Source organism: Podarcis cretensis, assembly GCF_951804945.1.
Source record: "Podarcis cretensis genome assembly, chromosome: 1".
Taxonomy (NCBI): Eukaryota; Metazoa; Chordata; class Lepidosauria; order Squamata; family Lacertidae; genus Podarcis; species Podarcis cretensis.
The window spans coordinates 15,681,287-15,697,321 of NC_137170.1; the positions used below are offsets into that span (position 1 = coordinate 15,681,287).

The window sequence follows — 16,035 nt, forward strand, 5'->3', positions numbered from 1 at the left end:
GTGTGGGACATAAGCCTGCCATGGGGAAAAGGCGGCCTGAAAGCCCTAGTAAACATGCAAAACATTTTTTTTAATCTTATCCCTCAATTCCATTTTCTGCAGTGTTCCTTCAGCATAACTCATTTTGAGTGCAGAGTGTAAAGCGGAAGGTCCAGAATAGCTTGGTAGTAGAGCACACTCTTCGCATGCAAAAGGTAGACCTGATACAGTGGTACCTCAGGTTACATACGCTTCAGGTTACATACGCTTCAGGTTACAGACTCCGCTAACCCAGAAATATTACCTTGGGTTAAGAACTTTGCTTCAGGAAGAGAACAGAAATCGTGCTCCGGCAGCACGGCAGCAGCAGGAGGCCCCATTAGCTGAAGTGGTGCTTCAGGTTAAGAACAGTTTCAGGTTAAGAACGGACCTCCAGAATGAATTAAGTTCTTAACCCGAGGTACCACTGTATCTGTGTCTGAAACCCTGAGAGCAATTGACAGTTAGATGCACTAATGGGCTGACTCTTTATGAACCAGCTGTTTGTTTGATGCAGAATTTGGATGGTAGATGTTGAGATGTGGGAAAGAGGAAACGGTTCAGCCAGTGAACAGAGAGGCACACTGTCTGCTTTTGGGCTGGCCAGACGCAGGGCAAAACCGCTACTTACTTTGGATAGATATTCTGCACCCAGGTGAGGAGGAGGTAAGTGTCCTTCCTGCCCAGTTCGAACTGAGCAACCATCTCGAGCTGAGCTGAGAAGCACTTGTGGTAGAACTGCGCATAGGTGCTGCATACTTGGAAGTCCTCTGGGTAATGGCCCTTGATGTATTTCACCACAGTGATCAGGTCATCTTTCATAGCCTTCCCCATGTGCAGGAAGCTGTGGGCGGTTGTCGAGAGGCCCTCGTTGCTGTCAAACGGAGGCTCTTTCATTCTGTCGGTTACGGACTCCTGGACTGCACTCCTCCACTCGTCTTCCCATCCTCTGGGCCGGCAATGCGCAGCTTTCCCAGATGCCTTTTCTTCCAACGTGCATCTCCTGTCCTCCTCCACCTGTTCTGCTACTGTCTTCACTGCATCCCTCAGGAGTTCTGGCTCAGCCTGCGCGATGCTAACGGACTGACGTATGATCCTGAGGACCTCTTGCTTCAAAAGTCCAAACAGATCTTCAATTTCACTCTGATGGTCGACACTGTCCTCTTTGCACTTGCTGCCAGAGTCAGTGCTGCATTCCCTCTCCATGGCCAGGAGATGTTGGCTGGCGTCGAAGAATCTTTGATCTTTAATCAGTTCCCTGATTTGGTCAGCTGGCAAAACAAAAGGAAGAACAACTTGGTACCCAATAACACTGAGATTCAAATTTCAATTGTCCATGCATTTAACTTACATCCTGCAGTAATAATAATAATAATAATAATAATAATAATAATAATATTTTTATTTTTACCCCGCCCTCCCCAGCCAAGGCCGGGCTCAGGGCGGCTAACAAGCAATAATAAAAACAAGTTGAATGAATGCAACTTAAAAACAAGATTAAAATACAACATTAAAATATTGAAACATTAAAATATTAAAAGCCTCATCACAGGAGGAGAAAAGAAAAATAAAGTGGGGGAGGGAATCAAATTGGCTCCAAGCCAAAGGCCAGGCGGAACAACTCTGTCTTACAGACCCTGCAGGGCCCTGGTCTCATGAGGCAGAGCGTTCCACCAGGCCGGAGCCAGAGTTGAAAAGGCCCTGGCTCTGGTTGAAGCTAATCTAACTTCCTTAGGACCCGGGACCACTAGGGTGTTGCTATTTATGGACCTTGAGGCTCTCCGTTGGGCATACCGGGAGTACGAGGGTCCTAGGCCGTAGACGTATGCACAGCTCATAATTTGAGAATAGAAACGATAATTGCTGTTTCCAGCAATTTATATTATTGTTTCCAGTAACTGGTAGCCAGAGAGAATGTGATCTTGCCAGGACTCTTCCTCTGCCAAGGGAGTCTTCAGACATTACAATGAGCTCAAGACAGTGAACGCGGGACTGTCATGCCCGAGTTGGGGTGGGTGTTTGAGTTCCTGCCTTAGCGTACACCAGAGTTTCCCAAACTTGGGTCTCCAGCTGTTTTGGGACTACAGCTCCCATCATCCCTGACCACTGGACCTGCTAGCTAGGGATGATGGGAGCTGTAGTCCAAAAACAGCTGAAGGCCCAAGTTTGGGAAACCCTGGTGTACACTGAGGATGTGTACACATCACTAGCTTAAAACACAGCAAAGTTGATGCTGTTGCAGCATTTCAAATCTCTTCCGCTTATCATTATAATGTTCAGCGTGGCTGGATGTATTTACAAGTTGCCTACTCTTCGTCCACACCAGTGGGCAGATAGAGGGCATGGATGGCTTCATATGCCTTAAGTTTTCATATGGGATAGAAGCTGATTTTAGGGGGAATGCATCGAAACAACTATTTCTCAAGAAACTACATGACAGAGGTGGCTTGTGGCTCATGTTGTGAGAACATGCCTTCACAAACCAGGAGTGGGAGTGTCCTGGGTGTATATACAGGAGAGCAAGGAGTCTCACAGTCTTCCAAGTGCCTTGCATGCACGGGCTTTATTGCTTTCTCCTCTTGCATTTTTAGATCAGTGACACAGGAAGGATCAATACTCTTGATACCCAGGGATGGAGGGATCAGCCCATGCCAAGTTCACGTGTGTTCATTCATAACTCTGTTCTATCCTATTTCCGCATCAATCTTAGGTTTTTTTTTAAAAAAAAATGCAGAAAAATCTATATTTATATTTAAATATGTATATAAGTACATGCTTTTTTTTATAAGTACATGCTTTTGAATGCATTCTCTTTATTATATGAGAAAACATTTTTACAAAACTTTTTTTTCGCTTGCTGTTCTGGCTTCTGGGATAGCTGCGCTCCATAAGACGCACACATATTTCCCCTTACTTTTTAGGAGGGAAAAAGTGAGTCTTATAGAGCAAAAAATACGGTATTTTATACATTTGGAAACATACGTAAAAGGGCACCGTTGCGCCCATGAGACCATGTTGGAAGCCCCTGCTCTAAGAGACCAATAAATCTGGTCAGAAGAGAATCTTAATTGATGGACAAATTTATGTTGGGGGCAGGTGGTCCTTCGGGGTGGTCATACTGTACCTGTAACTGGTTTGCTTTCCCTTTCATTTGGAGGGTCCTTCTCTGCTCTTAAGGGTTTTATTCTGTTTTCTCCAAGTGCAAAGTATTTCAGACCATCAATGAGTCCCATCTTCACTTTCTTCTTTTTCTTCTTGTTATTTTGCTTAGGAGTACAATGGCATGTGTCATTGTCTTTCGAAGGCAACCCTTGACTTTCAGTTTCCACCTTGTCCTTCGGCGGAGCTTCTTCTGTCGAGGATTCGATCGACGTGGAGTCAAATTCTGATTCGGAAGATGTTGAAGGCTTGGGAGCCTCACTTTGGACCTTAGATTTTGAATCCTCAGCTTTTACAGGACCGCTAGAGAATATGGTGAACATTTTTATTCCCATCATCTTCTAAGCCTGCAAATCAAAATGAAGAAGTTGTCAGGTTGCAGGATTTGCATTCAAGAAGCCGAAAAGGAAAACCATCCAATGGTCAAAGGTTAGACAGAGGAAGAAGAGTTCAGTGACCAGCTCCTGTGTTTAACAAAACAGTGAAAAAAGCTGATACTTATTTAAATATTTAGCAGCACAATAGCACTTTTAGTGGACACCGTGTCATTTGTGACGCATACAAGTTCACTTATCTGAGTGTTGTTCTCATACCCTCCAAGTGTCCCTATTTTCCAGTCCCGGATTTATAGAAGCCGTCAAAGTTTCTGATTTGATTCTGGAATGTCCTGCTTTTCCTTAAAATGTCCCTATTTTCATCGGAGAGATGTTGGAGGGTATGGAGTTATGCAACCCCCGAGCCAAGGAGATAAGTCACTATACAACCTTTAGCAGACATCTGGAGGGAATTTTTAATGTTTAATGGTTTGTTATGTTTTCAGATGGCGCTGTGGGTTAAACCACAGAGCCTAGGGCTTGTCGATCAGAAGGTCGGTGGTTTGAATCCCTGTGATGGGGTTTAACCCACAGCGAATTAAGTTCTTAACCAGACGTACCACTGTATATAGATGTAAATTTAGAAGTAATCACTATAATGCAAATAGGAACACATCTTACCATATTGAAGAAGAGTGCTGCCAACTGAGCTGTGTACGTCCCCAGTCTGGTACCCAACTCCAAAGCCCATCTGCTCTCCCTCCCCACGATTCTTTATCTTTAAACCGCACATGGACCAGGCAGCCCTTCAGTCAGAGAGGACTGTGAAGTGTGAGATAAGGCTACCCTTTCCTCTTGAGTTTTTTGTGCAAAATACTTTTGGGTCTGCCAGTGGAATGGACACCATTATTAGCAGAATGGGTTTCACCTTCTCTGCAGCTCCCGTGCCCCCTAAAAAAAACATGCTCTGGAACAGTTTGAGAGTGGGGGCTGCATGTGGGGTAGGGGGGGGGAGAGAGGAAGGGAAAGTCCATCTGTGCAATGATGATGCCCATAATCTCCCCCACACTAATTCATGGGAAAATCACAGTGAGCACCAACTGGTTTCATTGGTCCCAATGGAACATTTGTCACTGACTTCAACAGAGTTTTTCTTTCTTTCTTTTACTCTTTTGAGATTTTCCGGTGAAGTGGAAAAAGTGTTCAATTACTTGAAGAAGAAGAAGAAGAAATGATTCAGGGACATGTGAGTGACAGCAGCCTTGAAACTGGAACGGTCACATGGCATGGTTTCTGGAATAATGTGTTTTTGAACAGGCAAACTCTCTTGTTTATTTTAGTGGTGACACGGAAGCTAGACAGCCATCTCTAGGGAGGGATACATCTTTGATGCAGCACTAATTATATTTCGGAAACAATGGCTGTATAATTTTCCAAGTTTGTGTTGCCCAAGAAGGATAGCGGAAACCATGCAGTTCTCCCTTTGTTAAACTGCACTCCAGAATTCCTTTTTTTAAAAAAAACTTTTTAAAAAATGTTTCACATGATATTTATTATTACTTGCTAGAATCACAGAATAATATGATTGTAGAGTTGGAAGGGATCCCTTAACCCCCTGCAATGCAGGAATCTCAGTGTTTTTTAGTAGAGGATTATGCACGGGGACCTTGTAAAGCAGGGTGAGTTGGTTTGAAAACTTTAAATCAAGGCAATTCAAAACAGCAATTTATTTTCAAAAAACCATCATGAGAAAAAGGGGGGGGGGAGCAGATTTGAACAACTGATTATTATCAAGTTCCCCCAATGGCACACCGTCTATTTCCTAAACAACGATGCATGTAAGCATGTCTGTGGACAACTAAATATACCACCTGCTGCTTGATTAAACTTCATGTTTATATTAGAGGATTATGTACAGGGTGAGTTAGTTTAAAAATCTTTGCATTGCCTTGATGAAGAGAAGATTTTGGATTTGATATCCCGCTTTATCGCTACCCAAAGGAGTCTCCAAGCGGCTAACATTCTCCTTTCCCTTCCTCCCCCACAACAAACACTCTGTGAGGTGAGTGGGGCTGAGAGACTTCAGAGAAGCGTGACTGGCCCAAGGTCACCCAGCAGCTGCATGTGGAGAAGAGTCTACTGCTCTTAACCACTACACCACACTGATTTAAAGTCTGCAAACACATCATTATAAAAAAGGAAGGGAACATCTGATTTGAATCAGAATAAAATCAGGTTTCCCAATGGCACCCCGTAGATTTCCTAAATTGTACATGCTAAGTGTACAATTAAATTTATTTATTATCATTATCTCATGTGTCGACTGCTCTTCCTCCCAAAGGAGCCCAGCGTGGCACCTGCTATGATATGTTAACAGTATACAGTATACTCTTTCCAGTGCTGCTCCTTTCAGTTTCATTTTCCGTTTTCCCCTAAATCATGTTTCAATCCCACCATTGCTCCCATTCCAAAACCTTTGCTCATGCGAGTCATCTGTTTTGGATTAGGGACAACTTATTTGATTACAGACGGAACTTTTCTGAGGCAAACAGCTGGCGGCATTTACTTTCCTAAACTGAAAAGGAAATGCCTTTTGCTTATACAGTGGTACCTCGGGTTAAGTACTTAATTCGTTCCAGAGGTCCATTCTTAACCTGAAACTGTTCTTAACCTGAAGCACCACTTTAGCTAATGGGGCCTCCCGCTGCCACTACGCCGCCAGAGCAAGATTTCTCTTCTTATCCTGAAGCAAAGTTCTTAACCTGAAGCACTATTTCTGGGTTAGCGGAGTCTGTAACCTGAAGCGTATGTAACCTGAGGTACCACTGTACAATTGCAGATTTAAGATAATCCAGGCTGCAATACAGTTTTATTCACAGTTCCTTGGGAGTGAGATGCATTGAACTCAAAGGGTTCTGAGCATATAATATGTATGGGATTGCACAGTAAAGAGTATAAAAAGTAGGAGCGCACACAATCACCCAGTTGGACACTGCAAATCTAGGGGGTCATGTAGTCAAACTCCTTGCTTAGTGTGAGACTCTTGCAACCACAGAGTCCCTGCTCAGAAAAGGAATCTTGCAACTACTGAATCCCAGACAGACAGCCATCCAGATTCCAACCCCCCCCCATATGATTGCTTCTATACAAGTCCCTCATCCTGCTCTCACAGTGGCTAGCCAGTTGACAGTAGGAAATCCACAAGCAGGACATGAGTGCCATAAAGCACTTTTGATTTCCAAGTCATGAAATGAATGCACCATTTACATAAGAGCTTTTTAGGAACAGGAAAGGCACTATACTGTCCTTGACTCTTATTACTTTGGTTATGTTGTCGGATTAGTAAATCCAAAGCTATTAACAGCGTTTTCTTTTGAGTGCTTGGCATTTATTTTAGCAAGGCATCAGAGGCTCCTGAGACCTGGCCATGTATTGAGAGAAGCATGCAGAGCCCACTCTCTTCTCCTGTGAGCAAACTGGATTTAAAGGGTGCAACTTTTTCTTTCTTAGTAACCTTTCCTTCTCAACAAGTGCAAAACAACAACTCTCAAGGTCTTTTCGTCGGCTTTGCTTGGAAGAGCTGAGGCAGATTATGTTTTTTAAAGCCTGTGCAATAGCAGAAACTCCCTGTTGTTGAGTCATTTTCCTGATAAGCTTAAACTGCTCTTCGCTTACACTAAATAAAGTAATGCAAACATAAAACATTGGCCAGGTCTGCTTGTGAGTAAGAATGCTTAGGATCAGTGAGACTACAGAATTCCACATTCAACATTGCAGTCACACGATCCACACACAGAGCATGCGAGAGTCTCACATGTGCTTGTCCGCGTCACATGTGAAAGAGGTACAGTATTTGACATTAGTGTGAACTAGCGTCAACAGTGTGAGACAAGCTCAAAGACTACATGGAAACTTCTCTGTGCCTTTGTCTATTCTGTGCAATTCTGAGTTGAGCAGAATCTTAGAATTGTAGAGCTGCAAGGGACCACGAGGGTCATCTTGTCCAACCCCCCCTGCAATGGAGATCAAGAGTCTCATGCTCTGCTGACATGAGTTACAGTCTAACCCAGAAATGCTAGTCAATGGATCTCAAAGTTTAGGTCCCACCAGAGTCCCATAATCAGGAGCTGTATGCCAGATCCAGATGCATCAATATCTGGTTTGCAGGGTGCAATAGCCACACCATGGGTAGGAAACCTGTGTCCCGCTTGATGTAACTGGACTACAACTCCCACCATCCCCCACTGACCATGCTGGTTGGGGCTGATGGGTGTTCAACATCAAGAGGGTCACAGGTCCTCCGCCCCAAGCTGCCTAAGTCACACATACAAAGCAGCATCTAGCTGTGCTGGAGGAGACTCTTGAGAGTCCCATGGACTGCAAGAAGATCAAACCTATCCATTCTTAAGGAAGTCAGCCCTGAGTGCTCACTGGAAGGACAGATCCTGAAGCTGAGGCTCCAATACTTTGGCCACCTCATGAGAAGAAAAGACTCCCTGGAAAGACCCTGATGTTGGGAAAGATGGAGGGCACAAGGAGAAGGGGATGACAGAGGACGAGATGGTTGGACAATGTTCTCAAAGCTACCAGCATGAGTTTGACCAAAGTGTGGGAGGCAGTAGAAGACAGGAGTGCCTGGCGTGCTCTGGTCCATGGGGTCACGAAGAGTCGGACACAACTAAACGACTAAACAACAACAACAACAAAGCTGTGACCATCATTGCCTACAGTTGCAAGTCTAAGCTCACTTACCTGGGAGTAAGCCCCACTGAATTCAGTGGGCTTTACTTCTGAGTAGACACGGTTAGGCTTCCACAGCAAACCACCACAGATCTTGCCAAACCCAGCCCTGCCCGGCTTAACTTAATTTTCACACATTGTTGCTGCAACGATGTGACACAACACTCGGAAGCATCTGAACACACGCCACCCTCTTCCCTCTTCCGGGAGCTCCAGGGGCAAATTTTGGATGAGCCTGTGAAGGCTGCAGTTAGAAGGGCATCAGTTCATCGGGGGGCATCAGCCAGAGGGGGGAAAAATAACAAGTCCTGGCTGGACTCACTTAGAGAGTTTGTTGTTGCACAAGACCACGCGGAGAGCCCGGTTTACAGCAAGCTTCAGGGCTCCCAGCAGAGATCAAGAAGTCGACCAGCGACGGGAAGAGGGCTGGCGACCCCCTTAAGGCGGTCTGAGATCAGCCACGTGGAGGGAGAGAAGGACCCAGCCCTGAGATCAGGAGTTGGGGAGCGGAGCAAGAAGGACTTACAGCGGATTCTGGTTGACTTTGGATCGGGGATGACAGGATGGTTGCTCTTCCTTTCTCTCTGTCCCTCTCCCTGGGCAGCTGCAGCGCGGTTTCTAATTTTCTAGAGAGCACCCGGGGTTATAAAGCAGGGAGGAGGAGGAAGAGGAGGGGAAAGGCGAAGTTACCACGCCCGCCACCTTCCCCCGCTCCCGCGTGGGCGCCTTTGGAAATTCCGTCTAACTTGCATCAGGTTAGGTGGTTACAGATGCGCAAGGAAAATCCAGAAGGCGGGATTTCCTACTCTGGAGCGCAGGGAGAGAAGTCAAGGCAGAGGAAGAAAATGATCAGGACTTGTTCTTTCCTCAATGGCAGCAAAAAGCCTGGGGTAGGCATCGCAGGAGGTCTGCGCCAAATGATTTTCAGAGCGAGAGATTTATTTGGAGAGAAAGCCAGGAAGAGGAGACACGACGGAAGTTTATAAAAAAATCGTGCGTGGCAGAATGGAGAAAGTGAACAGCTTTGGTTCGTCTCTCGTTGCGCTCAGTGAGGCTGAAGGCTGGGAGAGTCAGGGCACATAACAGAAAGGCGTAGCCCCCCTAAATCAAGTAAATGAATAAAAATACTTAACTCTCTGACCAATCGCTTCGCAGGTAGCTCGATTTTGTCGCGACCCCCTAACATAAATCCTGGCTACGCCCAGGAACTTTGTTGTTGTTGTTTAGTCTTTTAGTCGTGTCCGACTCTTCGTGACCCCATGGACCAGAGCACGCCAGACACTCCTGTCTTCCACTGCCTCCTGCAGTTTGGTCAAATTCATGCTGGTAGCTTCGAGAACACTGTCCAACCATCTCGTCCTCTGTCGTCCCCTTCTCCTTGTGCCCTCCATCTTTCCCAGCATCAGGGTCTTTTCCAGGGAGTCTTCTCTTCTCATGAGGTGGCCAAAGTATTGGAGCCTCAGCTTCAGGATCTGTCCTTCCAGTGAGCACTCAGGGCTGATTTCCTTAAGAATGGAGAGGTTTGATCTACTTGCAGTCCATGGGACTCTCAAGAGTCTCCTCCAGCACCAGAATTGAAAAGCATCAATTTTTCGGCGATCAGCCTTCTTTATGGTCCATCTCTCACTTCCATATATCACTACTGGGAAAACCATAGCTTTTACTATACGGACCTTTGTCGGCAAGGTGATGTCTCTGCTTTTTAAGATGCTGTCTAGGTTTGTCATTGCTTTTCTCCCAAGAAGCAGGCGTCTTTTAATTTCGTGGCTGCTGTCACCATCTGCATGATCATGGAGCCCAAGGCTTGGATGGCTTTAAAAGAGGATTGGACAAATTCATGGAGGAGTGGGCCATGAATGGCTATGCAATGCTTCTGAATAGTGCTTGCTGGAAACCACAGGAGGGGAGAGTCGCTTTTGCGCTCAGGTCTTGCTTGAGAGTCTCAGGCAGGCATCTGGTTGGCCACTGTGAGAACAGGATGCTGGACGTCAAAGTGTAAGTAGATAAATAGGTACCGCTCCGGCAGGAAGGTAAACGGTGTTTCCGTGCGTTGCTCTGGTTCGCCAGAAGCGCCTTAGTCATGCTGGCCACATGACCCAGAAGCTGTATGCCGGCTCCCTCGGCCAATAAAGCGAGATGAGCACCGCAACCCCAGAGTCATCCACAACTGGACCTAACTCTCAGGGGTGCCTTTACCTTTAAAGGTAAAGGTACCCCTGCCCATACGGGCCAGTCGTGTCTAACTCTAGGGTTGTGCGCCCATCTCACTTAAGAGGCCGGAGGCCAGCGCTGTCCGCAGACACTTCCGGGTCACATGGCCAGCGTGACGAAGCTGCTCTGGCGAGCCAGCACCAGTGCAGCACATGGAAACGCTGTTTACCTTCCCGCTATTCAAATGGTGTGTGGGTGTCATGTCATGCGATTGATTATACAGGGCAGGGCTCACCTGCCTCCCCCCCCCCAATATTTTATTCAAGTTGGCAATCCTGTTCTTGTGATTGGTACTTCAGAGTACCACAGGATGCCCAGAGTTTGATGATTAGCTGGTAGAGCCTAGGAGTTCTGGAGGACATCACAACAACAAGAAAACCGAGATCCTTTTTCTTTTTTTGAAAATGCACAGCATGAAGGGTGGAGTTCAAACAACAGTCCTGTGTCTTCCTCCCAGCCCCGCAGCTGTAGTGGGAGCAGTGAGGCCTCACCTGCTGGTCCTGCCTTCAACCACTGCCCATATCTGGTGTCTAGGTGTTCCCAGCAAAACCTGAAAGGTGACACCTATAATTGTGCAGTTTTTTAATTGGGTGGAGAGAGCTTGCACACATGAAACTGTACCCAGGAACCATCTCCCTTGTCACGTTGTCACCTTGATGAATATAGCTGTCATTTTGGGTTGGGGGAGACATGCCTTTGTTGTGGCCTAGGGTCTGTTAGCCTGTCCTTCTCTCCATGGTCCTTCACATGGAAGAAGTTCAGCCCTGTATGGGGAAGTGCATTTTAATATTCCAGAACTTCTTTTTTTAAAGTCTAAGTGACTTCTTCTTTTTAACAAGAAGATGAAAACCACCATTGAAATACGCACACCTTCCCTTTCTCATTTAGCATTGTCCTTTAAATAAATCCCATAGCAGGTTTGGCAAAATGAGGTTGTCTGGTAATGTATGTGCTATTGTTACAGGGTGTGCTTCCTTCCAAGTTGTCATTCATTCAAAGTGTCTGTTCATTCAACCGATTTTGTTAACTGCGTTTTCAACACTAGTTTAGCTGTTTGGACTTTCCAAAGAAGGGTTATTCTTTTCCGTCTGGGGTTTTCCACGAGTAAGTTTAAAACATCCTGGTTTTGCTAAAACTATAGATGCCTTTTTAGAACTGTTGACTCCTGTAAATATAGAGAAGTGAAGGGACAACAATGGAACACAGAAGTGGAAAATACATTCGTCCAGGGAGGTCAAAGCTCAAAACAAGCCCAGTGACGTAGCGTGGGTTATCAGCACCCGGGGCAAGGCAAGTAATTTGCACCCCCTAACCCTGGATTTGCGCCCCCTAACCCTATCCCTAACCCTAACCCCCAGATGTTGCGCCCGGTGCGGCCGGCCCCCCTGCACCCCCCACGCGACGCCACTGAACAAGCCAGAAAGGGAAAAAGGATTTGGGCTCATGCTCTGCTTGTGAGCCTCCCATAGGACTCTGGAGGACAACGGTGAGAAGAGAATGCTTTGATATGATCCACCAAGGTTCTTCTTCTTAGGACTTCTCTACAAATTCATCTTTTTTTATAAAAATGATATTTATTCAAAATTTCAAAAATACATAGATATATAAAAAAAGATGAAAAAAGAAAAGAAAAAAACCAGGAAAATACAACAGCAAAAAAGAAAAAAAGAATAAAAAACATAAATAACAAAGAAAAATACGAATCCAAATTACATCCTTTCATTTGCTTATTTCTTGGACCTCCTCACACCTCCCTTTTTTTATTCTAACTTAATTCATTATTTCAGCAAATTCTTCCCATACTTCTCAATTTTTATTTAAATAATTTATCTTAACAATCTGTCTCTTTTTTTTTGTTAACTCAATATATCCTTTCCAACTTTTACTATATTCTGTTATTCAATTTACCGTTAATTTCTTTAACCTTATCTTACCTTAAAAACCATAAAATTTCAAAGTTTAAACCATATTTATACATAACTCCTTCAAACCTTTCTACTAAAGCCAATTAATTCCTTTCCAGCATATTCCCTGATATTTCATAAGTGTGACACTCATTCCAAAAATAAAAAAAAATATAAAGAGATTCTCCTCTAATTTTATCCAACGTCCCTTCTTCCTGGTTTCGGGTTATGTCAGTCCTTTCTAACCATTACATCCAGTCCATCAATCTGGTGTTCTAATGTCCAAGGCTCTTGGGTCTCTTCTATGCCCCCTCTGCGGGTTTTCTTGTTCCTGTTTATACTTGCACCCTTCCCTTTCCCTTGTTGGTTTCTTTCGTAGTTTCTTCCCTTTCTTCTTGAGGAGTGGGTCTCCGGGGAATTCCAACCGGTAGTAATCTCCATTTTCTTTCATCAAGCTAGCCCATTCCCCACAGTCCCACTCCCCCAGGTTAACTTTGTAATCCAAAAAGTAGTTATTCCAGAAATAGTTGTCAGCTTGTTTCACCGTCCCACCAGAGCTAAGAGCTTCCTTAACTCCAGATACTTCCAGACACACTCCAAATTCAATCTTCCAATGCTGCGGCTTTTGGTCATGCAGGACTTTGGATCTCTCCATTTGTATCTTTTGAGGTGCAATCGCATCCTCTTCCATCTTCATCTGCCCTTGGGCTTGCCCTGTCAAGCCAGTTTCCTGAGTTGGTTGTTGTAGAATTTCTTTATCTTTGTTTCCTGTTAGTTCATATTTACTGGCTACAGCAGTCATAAAGTCCAACTTTTCATTCATCAAGTTCATTTTCTCATGCAACTGCTTCAGCATAGCATTTGTTTTGCCAAGGGCAGACGCTAGAACTTCCTCCCAGCGCATTTCTGTTCAAGGTCAAGCAACTGGTCCCACGGTCTAATTCTTACAGCTGTAAAGTCTCCCTGTAAACTGCAGCAACAAACTTACAAGCTCCCTCTAGGGGACACAATTTCTATTTATGGCCATCTTTAAAATGTATCCAACAAAGGGAAATTTGCTTTCGATTTTCAAATACTTTGTTTCCTTAAAATACAGAAGTGCAGAAAGCAGCGTTGAAGTTAATTTGTTTCTCTTTTTTAAACTATCTGTCAAAAGTGTTCCACTTTCAATCAATGGACATCTCCAACAATTTCTGTCCTGACGCCCTGTCCCCAGGTTTGGGACAATGGAAACTTATATTCCTTTACTCTCTCTCTGCAGGCTTATACGGTCAAAGTCGTCCCCACCCCCTTTTCTCCTGCTGTCAAGGGGGTTTTATTGGTTATAAATGCAGGAAATTTCAATCTTTAAATCAATTTTCCAGGCTATTTAGCTTGCAAAATCTTTGCTTCAGTCTATTTACAAAAAGCGGAGGGCGGACTTCCTGTTTAGACCTCCCCGCTTCGTTGCCTAATTCATGAGTTTCATAAATTTCTTAATCGAATCTTCCGTTTTTACTCACGGGTACTTGTTTAGAGTCCAATTGTCATCAGGAAAAAGTCAGCGCTCTCCGGCAATGGCTGTGCGGCTTCCCTCCATGAAAGTAGCAATCGGTTCGCAACACCGTGCTGCTCACCCAACTCCGCTCCGGAGCCCCAAAAGGGGTTTTCCCGCGAGTAGGGGAGGCGCTCTTGGTGCTCTGCCGAACCCCGCGTTCCCAGGCTTCTCCGCCTGGGATTTCTAGCGGGTCTCCGCCTTCGCCGCAGCGGGAAGACCCAATTTCCACGGAGCCCGTTCCTCCAATCGGAGGAACTCCGCCATTCGCCGATGGCGCTGACCCGGAAGTCCCCTCTACAAATTCATCTAGCGTGCTTCCAGATTGGGATCCTGTATCACAAATGGGACTTTAATTCCAGTTTTTCTATGTGCACATTTGGCCTGTTAAATCCCACACATTCCTGTTTTCCCAGACATTGCTGCTGAACGCGGCAGTTAGACTGGTGACTGGGAGCGGCCGCCAAGACCATATAACATTGGTCTGCCCAGACACTGAGGTCCAGTGCCGAGGGCCTTCTGGCGGTTCCCTCACTGCGAGAAGCCAAGTTACAGGGAACCAGGCAGAGGGCCTTCGCGGTAGTGGCGCCCTCCCTGTGGAACGCCCTCCCACCAGATGTCAAAGAAAAGAACAACTATCAAACTTTTAGAAGACATCTGAAGGCAGCCCTGTTTAGGGAAGCTTTTACTGTTTGATGTATTACAGTATTTTAATATTTTTTTGGAAGCCGCCCACAGTGGCTGGGGAAGCCCAGCCAGATGGGCAGGGTATAAATAATAAATTATTATTATTATTATGAGACACATTGCTGTCTACAGCAGCTTGATGGAATGTATCCACAGGTTGACTCACTGCAGGAACAAGGTCAATTTGTAGCTCAACAGCAGAGCAAGGTTGTTTGTTTTTGCTACTTAAGTCATTATAAATACAATAGGTACTCTGCATTGGGTTCCCAAACTGTGGTCCATGGGCCGGTGGTCCATGGCATGTGTGTGAGGAATGGGGGGAGCAGCAGCTGTGAATGGCAGGCACAAGTCATTCATTCATTCATTCATTCATTCATTCTATTTACATACCAGCCTCCCTCCCAAAGGAGCTCAAGGCATTCTGAAGCCTTGAATGCTGAATCTGACCTCAGACTCAAACTGACAAATGTTACACTGAACATCAGAGAACTTTGTTTAACACAATAGGGACATCCTGTGTGATGTGAGACCTGGATTGGTGTAGTGAGAGCCAGTGTGATGCAGTTGCTGGAACATTATTACGAGAAGACTTGGTGACTTTGGACCAGTCTAAGAACTCTCAGCCTGGCCTACCTCACAGGGTTGTGGTGAGGATTAATATGGAGGAAAGGGAAGAAAGGCAGGATATAAATGCAAATAAATAAATAAAATATTCCTATTGGTTTTTAATTTTATTTCTATTACTTCTTTTTTCTTGTGTTGCATTTGTATTGCAGTTCTATGGAGTTCATGCCGCAATGCAATCAAATGCAACATATAATAAATCAAACCGTAGAACTGTAGAATTGGTAGGGTACCCCAAGGGTCATCTAGTCCAACCCAATACAATGCAGGAATCTCAAGAACTTGATCGTTCAACGTGGCAGCACCTGCACTTTTGAACTCGCAGCCTATTGATATCAATCAGGCACCTTCTCTGTATTCTTTTTGGTGCCTGCTGAAAACATCCTCGTTTAGACAAGCCTACCCAGATGCTTGGAAATGCGGGTGTGGATTTTAATCTGTTTTTAATATTTTAACTTTTTTGTGTTTTAAAGTACAGTGGTTCCTCGGGCTAAGAACTTAATTCATTCCGGAGGTCTGTTCTTAACCTGAAACTGTTCTTAACCTCAAGCACCACTTTAGCTAATGGGGCCTCCAGCTGCCGCTGCGCCGCTGCTGCACGATTTCTGTTCTCATCCTGAAGCAAAGTTCCTAACCCGAGGTACTATTTCTGGGTTAGCGGAGTCTGTAACCTGAAGCGTATGTAACCCAAGGTACCACTGTATTGTAATTTTTTTCTGTAATTTTGTTTTACCTTTTCGTAAACTGTTTTTTTTAATCAAGCCATGTATAAAGTTTATGAAATAAATTAATTAAAAATCATACAGCATTTAGCACAATGCCTTATAATTGTTACAACGAGCAG

At 44.9% G+C, this 16,035-nt stretch overlaps 1 protein-coding gene across 1 annotated transcript in view; it reads right to left on the bottom strand.

Annotated features, from left to right (window-relative positions):
* TNFAIP2 (TNF alpha induced protein 2) overlaps positions 1-8,882 on the bottom strand; it is a 28,394-nt gene extending 19,512 nt beyond the window's left edge. Inside the window, exons 1-3 of the mRNA XM_079993704.1 lie at positions 8,758-8,882; positions 3,143-3,524; positions 650-1,289 (exon numbers count right to left, since the gene is read on the bottom strand). Of these exons, the coding sequence (XP_079849830.1) occupies positions 650-1,289; positions 3,143-3,515 (1,013 nt within the window). The 5' untranslated portion in view covers positions 3,516-3,524; positions 8,758-8,882. The remainder of the gene's footprint in view (positions 1-649; positions 1,290-3,142; positions 3,525-8,757) is intronic.
* Positions 8,883-16,035: the final 7,153 nt, after the last annotated feature.